Source organism: Panthera onca, chromosome B4 (assembly GCF_046562875.1).
Source record: "Panthera onca isolate mPanOnc1 chromosome B4, mPanOnc1 haplotype 2, whole genome shotgun sequence".
Classification (NCBI taxonomy): domain Eukaryota; kingdom Metazoa; phylum Chordata; class Mammalia; order Carnivora; family Felidae; genus Panthera; species Panthera onca.
Window position 1 is genome coordinate 77,764,302 of NC_138345.1, and position 12,902 is coordinate 77,777,203.

Below are 12,902 nucleotides of genomic sequence, written 5' to 3' on the forward strand. Positions count from 1 at the left end.
TTTGATGCACAAAGGTTTTTATTTGATGCAGTCCATTATATCTATTTTGTTGTTGTTGCCGTGCTTGTGGTGTCCTATGCAAGAAATCCTTGCCAAACCCAATGTCATGAAGCTTTCCCTCTACATTTTCTGCCAAGAGTTTTATAGGGTTAGCTCTTACATTTAGATATTTGATCCATTTTGAGTTAATTTTTGTATGTGATATAAGATAAGGGTCCAACTTCATTCTTCTTCATGTGGCTGTCTAGTTTTCCCAGCACCATTTTTTGAAAAACCTCTCCTTTTCCTCATCGAAGGGTCTTGTCACCCTTGTTGAAAATCATTTGACGATATATATAAGTGTTTGTTTCTGGGCTATTTCATTGGCCTATATGTCTGTCTTATGCCACTACTGTTGCGGGATCACCCCCTGCAACGGCCAAGAAAGAATTCTTGCGATGTTGTATGGTGCAACTTAGTCTGTTTAAGTAGCACGGGGACAAGAGTCCCTTGGACAGAAAGAGCTGCACTTTTGCTCAGTGACGCTTTGCTCACGAGGCTCTGTGACGCTTCATGCTCAAGCGGATGGGGACACGCAGGGAGTATTAGATCATAAATGTCTTCTTCAAATTTCTACTCATAAAACTACTTTCACAAGATTTCTCTGATGCTTATTGTTCAGTTCAGTATCAGCTATCAGTGAGATTTACAGGCTGTCATGAGACCCTTTAAGAATGTAGCAACCAGCATATATGTGATCCTTATCAGAACTGTGCAGGCTATAAGTCAGCCTTCAGGGCTAAAGATGAACAATTTTCTGCTTTTATCCCTCATCAGTACCACACTGCTTTGGTAACTGTATCTTTGTAGTAATTTTTGCTATCAGAAAGTATAAGTCTCCCAACTTCGTTCTTTTCTTTCAAGTCAGACGAGTGTTTAATACTATTTGCTATTTGGCCCTCCTCCTAACATTTTTCTTGTGTACCCTTGCCTGTGATGTTTCCATTAGCAACTCCTCCTGCATGACTTCTCTTCCTTCATCCCTGTCACAACCACTCCAAAGCCAGTTTTGTCTCCCTCTCCCCTTAATTTAGATTCATTTCTATTTGTAGTTACAGACCACAGCTAATGTTTTAAGATCTTAATCCTACTGGATGACCAAGAGAAGGGAATCCTAACCATCTCTTTCTCCTAAGTTTGAGTCCAGTTCAGTCTCTTTCAGAACTCTTAGGGTTAAACGTGGCTTTTCTTGTTCCTTTGTCATCTGGGCTGACTGTCTCATCGCATCACTGCAGGACGAAGAAAGCTGAGGCTGGGGTGGTCTGATGGGCAAGGTGTGCTACCCAGGAGACTGTGTGCTATAGTGAGAAGAGTGTTGTGTTGGAGGCCAAGAGACCTGAGTCCTAGCCCTACATCTGTCACTAATTAGCAGTTAGATAACTCAGCCTTTCTTGCTTCTTGCAAAGTTCTCTTATCTGTAAAGTAAGAGTTGGACTCGCTGGTCTCTAAGGTTCCTTCTAAATCCAAAAAGTTTATTTTTACTTTTTGCATCACAGTTTCCTCAGCAGAAGGAATTTAAGCTGGTTTTAAGGGACAGCTAGAACCTTGAAGAGGAGGAAAGAATGACTTCAGGAGATTTAAAACAAGAAAATGAAAAGTATATTTAGGAGTCAATGAAAATAAGTGACCAGTCCTTTCTTTTTTTTTTTTTTTTTTTTTTTTTTTATGTTTATTTATTTTGAGAGTGTGTGAGCAGGGGAAGGGCAGAGAGAGAGGGAGAGAGAAAATCCCAAGCAGGCTCCTCTGCACTGCCAGCACAGAGCCTGTCCTGGGACTCAAGAGATCATGACCTGAGCTGAAACCAAGAGTTGGACGCTCAACTAAGCCACCCAGGCCCCCCAGTGACTAGTCTTTTATTGAGTGATACTGAGTCAATGAGATATCCATGTAGGAAAAAAAAAAAAAAAAAAAAAGAACCTTGACCTCTAGCTTATATGTAAAAAAAATCAATTCCAAATTATTTGAAATCTAAATAAGAAAGGTGAAACAGTGAAGCTTCCAGAAGAAAACATAGGCTAATAACTGCATGACCTTGGGATAGGCAAAGATTTCTCAGAACAAAGAAAACATGAAAGAGAAGATTGATAGGTTGGATTTTAGCAAAATTAAGAACTACTGTTGATCAAAAGACACCATTAAGAAAGTAAAAAGGAGAAAAGCATTTGAAATATATCTGACTAATGACTTGTATGGAAAATATCCAAAGAATTCCCACAAATCAATGAGAAAATACAGATGATCCAATAGAAAAAAGTGGCCAAAGACTTCATTTCACAAAGGAGGATATCTGAATGGTCAATAAACATATGAAAAGGTGCTCAATACCATCAGAGAAAAGCAAATTAAAACTCCACTGAGCCAACAAACATGAAAAAAATGCTCAGCCTCTTTAGTCATTAGGGAAATGCAAGTCAAAACCCGTAATCAGACACCACTCACACCCACTAAGATGGCTGTAATAAAAAAATTTAGAAAAGAATTTAAAAAGGAAAATAACAAGTGCTGGCTAGGATATGGAGAAATTGGATCCTTACATTGCTGATGAGAATGCAGAATGGCTCAGCCACTGTAGGAAAAGTTTGGCATTTCCTCAAAAAATTAAATATACCATTACCATATGACCCTGTAATTCTACTCCTAGGTGTATACCCATAAGAGTTGAAAACAGGAACTAAAATAAGTACATATGTACACACTATTCACAATAGTCAAAAAATGGGAAGACCGCAAATGTCCATCAATGGATGAATGAATAAACAAATTATGATACGTGTAACGAAACATTACTCACCCATAGAAAGGAGTTGAAGTCCTGACACATGCTACAGTGTGGATGCACTTCAAAAACATGATGCTAAGTGAAAGAAGCCAGACCCAAAAGGTTACTTATTATATAATTCCCATTTGTATGAATATCCAGAAAAGATCAACAGAGACAGAACACAGACAGACAGCTCCTGTTGCCAGGAGCTCAGGACAAGGGTGGGGGCGGGGGGGGGGGTGGACAGGGAGAGAAATGAAGAGAAACTAATTAATAGGGTAAAGCGTTTTACTCTGGATTGATGGAAATGTTTTGGAACTAAATAGACTTGGTAATTGCACTACACTGTGAGTGTATTAATTGCCACTGAGTTGTTCACTCTGAAATGGTTAATTTTATGTTATATAAATTTCACCTCAGTAAATTATTTTTTACGAAACTGCAGTACCTCTATATATACACATTAGAATGGGTGGAAATAAAGAAGACTGTGATTTTTTTTTAATGTTTATTTATTTTTGAGAGAGAGAGAGAGCGCACACATGGGAGGGGCAGAGATGGGCACAGAGGATCCAAGCCGGCTGTGTGCTGACAGCAGAGAGCCTGACATGGGGCTTGAACTCACGAACCATGAGATCATGACCTGAGCTGAAGTTGGACGCTTAACCGACTGAGCCACCCAGGCGCCTCACCCTCTTACATTTCTAATGGGAGTATCACCAAAGCTAGACAAACACATGCCCTCTTCTGACCCCAGCATTCTACTCCTGTTTATACGCTAAAAAGAAATGAACACATATGGCCACCAGAAGACATGCACAAAAACATCCTTAGCAGCTTTTGTCCATAATAGCCTAAAAGCATAAACAACCTAACTGTCTATCAAGGTAAAATGGATAAATAAACCATGCTGTGTTCATATGTGGAATACTACCCAGCAATAAAAAGAATGAACCACTGGTACATACACAACGAAGATAAGTTACACAGAAATAATGTTGAGTGAAAGAAGGCAAACCCTGAAGAATATTTTATATTCTATTTACATGAAGTTCAGGAACAGGCCAAACTAATCTATGGAGATAGATGTCAGAACAGCCTTTACTGGGTGTGGGTGGTGATGGTGGTTATTGACAAGGGAGTTCAAGAGAGCTGTCTGGGATGCTGGAATAAATCTTCCATTACTTAAGCTGCATGGTGGTTACACAGATGTATACATCTGTACAAAGTAACCAATCCGTGCACTAGAGATCTATATACTTTATTATGTTCCACCTTTAAAAAAACCCTAGAAAATCAAAACAAAAAACAGTCACCAGTGTAGATGTTCTTGCGGGGAAGCAGTAGAAGAGAATGTTTGAGAAGCATAAGGTTGTAGAAGACCTTGAATGGTGGTGGAGTGGCATGTGTGGGTTGTCTCCTCTGACAACCTGAGGCCTGAGGGAGGGAAATGACATAATGGAAGCAGAGATGTGCCTGTTGGACTGAGGCCTGGTCTACAAGTGAGGCTGTTGCATTAGGACCCGGGTGATGGTGATGCTGTTGAAAATGGAAACTCAGAAGAAAGAAGGATTAGTAAGGCTGGTGACTGGTTGGGCAAGGACAGCAAAGGGTGACAGAGCAGAGATGACAGATTCCGTGCTAGAAGGCTGGAAAACCGATGGTTCTTTTTTGTTTGTTTCTGATTTGTTTTTATAAACATCTTTTTAATTTATTCTTTTTATTTTGAGAGAGAAGAAAGCGCACACAAAGTGGAAGAGGGGCAGAGACATATGCGTGAGAGAGAACCCCAGGCAGGGTCCGCACTGTCAGCGCAGAGCCCAACGCAGGGCTCAATTTCACAAACCCTCAGTGAGATCGTGACCTGAGCTGAGATCAAGACTCAGATGCTTACCTGACTGAGCCACTCGGCCCCTCTTGTTTTGCTCTTTAAAACGATGGTTCTCATAACAGAATTAAGAAAGCCAGGAGAAAGAATCAGTTTGGGAAGTCAAGAGATGAGTGGTTTTATATACTTTAATTTTGAAGTGGTGACAGGCAGCTGTGGGGGTCAACAGAGCAATTAGGACTGGTGCTAGAAATCTGAAAATCACCCAGGTACAGATTATTTGGAGTAGATGAGATCCCTGAAAGAGTGTTGCAGAGAGATTGCAGAAGGCTAGCCCCGAGAGAAGAGACTGTAGTTGTGGATAGAACCAAGATAACATACAATGAAGATCACTTAAACCAAATGGAGAGAGAGCAGGGCAGGAGATACAAAGGGAGAAGACACAGAAGTAGGAGAGGAAGAGTGAAGATTGAGAATGTGAGGGGGAGCTGGGATCACTGAGGGACCATGGTGTTGGAGAAGGCAGGAAGAAAGGTGGAGAACTTAGCCTTGGATAGGGTGAGCGGTGAAGAACCCAGGTTGTGCAATGCAGTCACAGAAATTGTCAGCATCTTCAGTCACTTCTTGCGTATTTGTTTTCAGTTGAAGAATAGTTGATTTGCAGTGTTAACATTAGTTTCAGGTGTACAACATAGTGGTTGGACAAATCTATATGCTCACCATAAGCGTAGCTACCATCTCACCATGCGATGCTATCACAATGTCACTGACTATATTCCCTATGCTGTGCCTTTCATCCCCATGATGTATTCATTCCGTAGCTGGAAGCCTGCATCTCCCCTTCCTTTTCATCCACCTTGCCCATCCCCCCATTCTCCTCCCCTCTGGCAACCATCAGTTTGTTCTCTATGGGTCTGTTTCTGCTGTTTCTTTAGATTCTATGTATGAGTGAAATCATATGGTATTTGCCTTTTTCTGTCTGACTTAATCTCACTTAGCATTAAGCCCTCTGGGTCCACCCATGTTGTTGCAAATGGCAAGGTATCATTCTTTCTTATGGCTAATATTGCATTATATATATAATACATATATATATCAGAATATGTTTAAATATACATATATATAATATATATACGTATATATATTATATATATATATTATATATATATATATGTATATAATATATATATATATCAACTTCTGTATCCATTCATCTTTCGATGGACACTTTCCATTTGGGAGCAACTATTGCAATATTTGTCCTCCAGGTAGGAACCAGAGTTGAGAATGAGTGTGACCGTGGGAGCCAAGAGGTCCCAGGTATTTAACCTAATTATGGGTTTCAAGCATAGTCCCATTTTTTGTGAAAGGGATACAAAAGTAGTTTAAGGCACCCTCCATGCCCTCTGGGAATTTATAGGTGCAGTTCAACAATGACTAAGAGCCCAAACAAGTATGAATAGGATGTTTTGAATCCTGATTTACCCGTTTCTAGCTATGTAACTATGGGCAGGTCTCTGTGTCTCTTTTCTCATCTATTAAAAGGGGAGAATGATGATATCTACCTCGTATGTTGTTCCGGAGATTAAATGAGTTCATATAAGTAAGGTGCTTGGAACAGTGCCTGCAACATAGTAAGTAGTGGATAAAGGTTAGCTAAGATCATGGTAAAGCTATAGCAGTCAAGGAGGAAAATTCGTGTGGAGACAATTCAGGAATAGAGAGGAGGGAAGGAATGAGAGAAAAGGAATTCTAGTTTGAGGGAAACATTGCGAATAAAGTCTTAGAGCAGCAAAACCATTGGCATTTGTGCGTGATTTACTCCATGATCCAGACCGTTCCCGCTGGGATTGGAGTAGGACAGGAGGGTGGGTGACTGACACTGGTCATAATAAAAGTGGGAGCTGGAGAGTCAGAGCTCTTTGGCTGTGATTTCTATCCTGGCCCTGTGACTTTGAGCAAGTTGTCTCATCTCTTAGGACCCCAGCGTTCCTAATCTATAAAATGAAATGGACTGTATCTGTAAAATCCTTTGCATCTCAGGAAACCTGTGCTTCACACGTGAGAATGATTTCTTTGACCCCATGGTCTATGGAATAGTGGGGTTTTTTTTCAGCACAGTGTGAGGCTCTCTGGTGTGTGTGAGGGCGGACTTGTGGTTCTGGCCTCATTAGTCCCATGCTGTAAGGGAGTGAGCTGACCAGCCCCATATATAGACGCTACACACTGCCTTTGCAACACTTAGCAATCACCACCACCAGAGAAATCTGGGATCTCTGCGGGTGTATTTATGAAAAGAGCCCTGGGGTATTTCACTCTCAAATTATTTAGAGTTAACTCTACTACCATCCTCTTGAGGAGCCTTGAGTTTTATGGGTACTTGCCTTGAAGTGGACCCTGAGGGCTAAGTAGGAGGGATAGAACAATCTTTAGCCTTTCTAAAAGAAGTTCCCCGATTGTCTTTGTGGAGCTCACAAAACTAAAGGGGAGAAAGCAGCACCAGGAACACCAGATGAGATGCCGGTACAACCCTAAAGCCTTCGTGGTAAGACTCACCTGCTCAGGTCCTTTTGTGACAGGCACCAAGCATGAGTGCTTTTGATGTTAGGGATTCCCCTGTGTCAGGGCGTGTTTTAAATGACCCAGGACTCTGTGTAAACATGGAAACGGGCTTTTCAGATCCTGTGCTTAGAAATCACTGGCTCTCGTGTGGCACTACTTCATTTTTCCTTTTAGAAGAAAAACTTAGTTTGTTCTGTTCTTACTTCTGTCCTTCCTGGCTTGAGCCCCTCTGGGTTGCATGCAGGCCTTTCGGCCATCGTTCACCCTGTGGCAGTGTGGTGCTGTTGTTTCAGAGGAAGTTCTCTGAGATTCCTCCACCAATTGCTCCCCTCACCCCCACCCCCCGCCCCCGGTTGTCCCTGGCAGGATCTTGGTCATCAAAGCACACACTTCTGGACTTCTGTACCAGATGGATTTTACACAACTTGGTGGATTGGAAAATAACTCGAAATGGAAGAGCCAAAGCAGATGGAAGCTATTTTGTCTGTACTTTGTTGTGCCTCCAAAGTTTTGAAGGGTTTAGTGTTTTCAGAACCCGGAATCTGGAAAGAGTGACAGTTTGCCCTTGCGTTGTCTTTGGAAGAAAGAGTATCTCTGTAGGGAGTAGACTTCCAGGACAGGAAGGTGACTTGAGCATCATAGGAGGATTCCAAAGCTGACACGTCCCCCTGGGTAATGTCAAATATGCCTTACTAGTTTAGAACAGAAGTCCGTTGAGGGTATGGGATGCATGTTTGTAGTTGTGTGTGGTTTACAAACAGTGAGTTGCATGTAAGTAACAAACACGAGCAATTTAGGAGCCTCCCATCTTTGGATCTCCCTGGCTGACCATTCCCCTGAGAGGGGCTTATGAGCATCATCTCGCCCATTCCCGCCACAGATTTTCTGAAGAGCAAAACACCCGTGTCACAGAAGAAACTATGTGTTGCGGAGGTTGTGAATAAAGGTCGAGAGTGAGATGGTTTGGTCTGGCCTCTTTTTAGAGCAGCAATTGATTACTGCTGTCTGTGTTGCCGTTTCTTCCAGAGCTGACCTGTCCCGGACGCAGCATAACTAACGAAGCTGCTGCAGGATGAGAAGATGGCAGCGCGGCTGCTCGCACCACCAGGCCCTGATAGTTTCAAGCCTTTCACCCCTGAGTCACTGGCAAACATCGAGAGGCGCATTGCCGAGAGCAAGCTCAAGAAACCACCAAAGGCCGAAGGCAGTCATCGGGAAGACGATGAGGACAGCAAGCCCAAGCCGAACAGTGACCTGGAAGCGGGGAAGAGTTTGCCTTTCATCTATGGGGACATCCCGCAAGGCCTGGTTGCAGTTCCCCTGGAGGACTTTGACCCATACTATTTGACGCAGAAAGTGAGTTGGAGGAGACGGCAGTGCGGCTTCAGACACCCCTTTCCTAACAGGCTTAGGGGAGACGGGGGAGGAAGAACTGTCCCTTTGCCAGAGTTTGGATAAGTAGTTAATCCTTTGTTTCGCTTCTGGTTGATGGGGTTTGTTTTTCAGTGTAATTGCTGCGCAGGCTCATTTGTGGGCCTTGACGCTCCTCGAGTCTGTTAATAAGGCTTCAGTTTTTGGCTCCAGGCCAGATCAGAAAAAGATGAAAACAGATTCGAAAACAAAAACAAAAGAGAACATAAATGAAACGGGACTATTTAATAGAGTCCAAGAAAGATGGCGTACCGAGAGATGATGCAGCCAGGTAGAATCTGTCTCCCACACCCACACAGAATTCCATCTTTACATATAAAGATAATGTAACTGTTACAACATCAGCAAAGCCTACTGTTTTGAAGGAGATGATGGATTTGTACTCTATCGGAACTTCCTCTGTCCCTTGGTGACATTAGATCTTAGCTGCTGGGGACAGGAATAGCAGAGGGTAAACCAAACTGGGCCCGTGAGGAGACCAGGTCTTTGGCCTTGTTACTCAGTTGTCCGGCTTGAGCCAACACTCATTCTTACATTAGAGTCCGTTCTGTTACTCTTGCTCGTAAGAAGCACAAGTGAAATAAATACTTGTCTTCATTTGGCCAAGAGTTTCAAACTCCTCTAACAAACATTTGACCCAACCGTGGGCTTCTTTCTCATGATTCTCTTTTGCAGCAAGGCAACAGGTGGAGAAGCAAAGCCCCCTGGCTAATCCGCCAGCCAACTACTTAGCCATTGCATACTGAGGACTGACGCCAAACACCATTCTAGGGATCCCCCATTTGACAAAGGTCATTTAAAGAATTAGATTGAGAGGTGTTTCCAGATGAGGGGAGAAAAGGCTGTGTGTGATAACATATTCACAAATATAAAGCTTAACTCAACTATCTATATTAACAAAACTGCCCCATAAGCTTCCCTTAACTAAATTGTCCTTCAGGCTCATAATTTGGAAGAAATTTTAGTTTCTTGGCTTAATAACGAGACAGAAGTAAGATGACACCAGTTGATCTCTTGACCCAGCTGTAGTTGTGAAGGCGTTTTTGGCTCAGGATGGCAAAGGCAGTTACGACGTTGTCTACACAAGATGGTCCTTCACTCACTTCTCTTGCAACTCAGGATATAAGTGCCAACAGTGGCCTGTATCCTCCACTGGGAAATATAGAAAGTTTAAGAAACGAAGCATGAAGTGATGTGAATAACAGTCAACCAGAAGTAAGAAATCCTGACTCTACCATAATGCACCATGTTTCTGATCTATATTTCTCTTTTCTCATATGTGTATTGTTCAAGATGCCTCAAATAGTTTATGGGAAAAGCAAGTTACAAATAAAACAACTTCCCAAAACTAGTTCATGTCGTTTTAGCAAGATGTGTCACCTCTTTGGGCCTAAATTTTCTCATCTAGAACTGAGAAGTTGGACAGACTTTCTAAGGACTTCTTCACATCTCAAGTTCTGGAGCTGAGTAGTTTTCATAAACTTTCATTGATTTGCTCAGTTACTCTTCCCTTCTTTAAAGTCTGGCTTTGTAATTGGGCCTTTGCCGAGTGGGGTAGATGGGTGAGGGAGGAGGCAGGCTTTAACTTTCTGGGTTAGTGAACAAGGGAACGTGGAATCTTGGGCTATTTTTAGAAGAACATTTCATCCCATTGTAAATTTTTGAAATATTTTTAGAAATGTCTTCTTACACTTTCCTATCCTTGCATCCATGATCTTAGTGGAGGTACAAAGCAATGACAAATCACAGGGTTTAGGTTGTGCCTATTTAGGTGAGTTGGCCAATGGTGTGACTTTTTCAGAAAGTACTCTTACTGCAATAAGTAGATATGTAAAGCCCTTTGGACCCTGGCCTTTCAGGCAGCCAGAACTGTTTTGCTTTTATTTGAACTGTTTATCTTTCCAACTCAAATGCAGATTCAATCTCCTTTCCTTAAACCAGACTTAATAGATGAAGAATACACATCAACAGGGCCCAGTTTTCCTTTGCATGCCTTTTCCCCTGGTGTCTGCCCTATAGGTAGCCTTTTTTCTCCTAATGCCTCAGATTTCAGTGACCCTGGATTGGGAGTGAGGCCACAGAGAGGGCAGATCTCTGGCCCTGATGGGTGTCATTCCTTGGGTAGGAATGTTGGTGGAGCTCCATTAGGAGACTGGTTCTTCATGATAGACAGGATGACTTCAGCCTTTGGCCTCACCACAAGGGTATATAGTTTGTGGAAAGGATAACTTTAATTGTATTTTTTTTTTTTTTTGGTGATCATTTTTTTTATTGTGAAATATACCAGCATGCAGAAAAGTTCATAAAACATAAATGCATAGCTTAATGATTGTTATGAAGCAAACAAACTAACACTTGTGACAAGAAAGAACATTAGTAGCACTTCGGAAGTATTAATTGTCCTTATAAGCAAGGGATGTTTTTGTTTAAGATTTTATTTTTAAGTATTCTCCATACCCAACAAGGGGCTCAAACTTACAACCCCAAGATCAAGAGTCGCGTGCTCTACCGACTGCGCCAGCCAGGCACCCCAAAGCGAGGGATTTTTTAGTTGATTAATAATGTGCTGGCTCAAGTTTATTTGCAGGTCTTCCCTGGCATTACTAATACTTCTTACTAACTAGGCCTTTCACTAGGCCAAATTAGCAAGGTCTCCTCTACAAGGAAGCACACTGGGAACTAACCCACAAATCAAAAAATCCTGAGAGTAGAAATGACTTTAAGAGGACATTCCCTTATGTTTGTGCTTCATGGGCTGCCTTAAATAATTCTTCCCAAATAGAATTTCTTTGCTAAGTGATAAAAGTGGATTTCTTTCCCGTTTCCTCATAGGTCTCCTTTTCTACCTAATTAATCACTTTTATGGCTCTCATTGACACCGGTGTCTCATTTCCTTCCCTCTGTTTTAGAGGGTGAAGGAAAACTACTTCCCCATTCGTAGAGTTCTCATGTTTATCCCCTTGCAGATTTCACACTCTTCCAGGGACACGGGGACATAAACCTGTGTGTCATATTTTTTAAGACACTCTTGTACCAGCTGGTGCTGGTTTGAGCTATCATAAGCTACTTCAGGCCCTCAACAGGGTTGTGCATGTTGTATTTCACTGACTTTCCCAGATGGTCCCTGAAAACAGTCTAGATGATTCTCTCTTTGGGTTTCCTCCGACCTCCCAGTGTTACAACATTTTCTTTGCCTCTTGGGACTTTGTTCTAATGTCTCCTTTGTTTGGCTTTCTTGTTTTGCAACAGTTGCTTGCAAAAAATAGAATTTCGGGGATGTTTATATTTATTTATTTGATTTTTAAATAAAAATAAGGTATTTACCTACATGGTTAAAAAGTCAATTAAAGTTATTTGGTAAAAAGTCTCCCCTTTACATTTCTCCCTCATCTGCTCACTTCTGTCTCCCTGAACAGGTGACCACTGTTTTAGTAGGATCTTCCCGAGTTTCTTTATATATGTATATTCAAAACCAAATAGGTACTCTAACAAGCTTGAACTCGCCAACATGTCTTTGTTCTTGGTTTTCTTTCTATTTTCTTAAGCCTGTTGAAGTCTTTCTTTGTTCTGTTTTTTTTTTTTTTAGAGAGAGAGAGAAAGAGAAGCACACAAGTGAGCAGGGGAGGGGCAGAGAGGGAGAGAGCATCTTAAGCAGGCTCCACAGCCAGCACAGAGCCCGACATGGGGCTCCACGTCATGAACGTGAGCCCGGGCCGAAATCAAGAGTTGGACGCTTAACCGACTGAGCCACCCTGACGCCTCTCTCCAGTTCTTAATAATAACTTAGTGAATTTCAAATGGCCACATATATTCCAATAACCATCTTAAGTGGGGCAGCAAGAAAGTCTATGGATTAAGTTGAAAAAGGCCTTCAGAGTTGACTCCTACTCCTTTTCCCATTTCTTAAAATTGGTAGTTGCTCTGTGTGTCCTTTTCTGTTCAGAAATATAAATGTAAACAAAAATCGAAATTATAGGATGGACTGATGTGCCTTTAAATAGGGCTCGTTCCTATTGCATTAAATTACATGTTGTTTCTCAGAGTTCAGTGTACCTTCAACTCTTCCTGTCTCTTTTCCTGCAAATTGGAGTCTACCCAGAATCATAGAAAATTAGAATATTGTAGCCTTAGATATAGGCTGGTTCATCATCCTCCTCTTATAAATTTAATGGGGTAAAGTTCTTGTCAAAAGCCAGCACCCGTGTTGGTGGTAGAGTCAAAACTAAAACCCATGCCTCCTAACTCTCAGTTTATTACAACACGTTTCGAGGTCTCCGCTTT

At 41.8% G+C, this 12,902-nt stretch overlaps 1 protein-coding gene across 6 annotated transcripts in view; it reads left to right on the forward strand.

Moving 5' to 3' along the window:
* Positions 1–12,902, forward strand: part of SCN8A (sodium voltage-gated channel alpha subunit 8) — a 177,248-nt gene that overhangs the window by 46,901 nt on the left and 117,445 nt on the right. For all 6 annotated transcript variants that reach the window (XM_081796162.1, XM_081796165.1, XM_081796166.1 and 3 more), the window contains exon 2: positions 8,217–8,546. In XM_081796162.1, coding sequence (XP_081652288.1) covers positions 8,271–8,546 — 276 coding nt within the window. In that variant the 5' untranslated portion in view covers positions 8,217–8,270. The remainder of the gene's footprint in view (positions 1–8,216; positions 8,547–12,902) is intronic.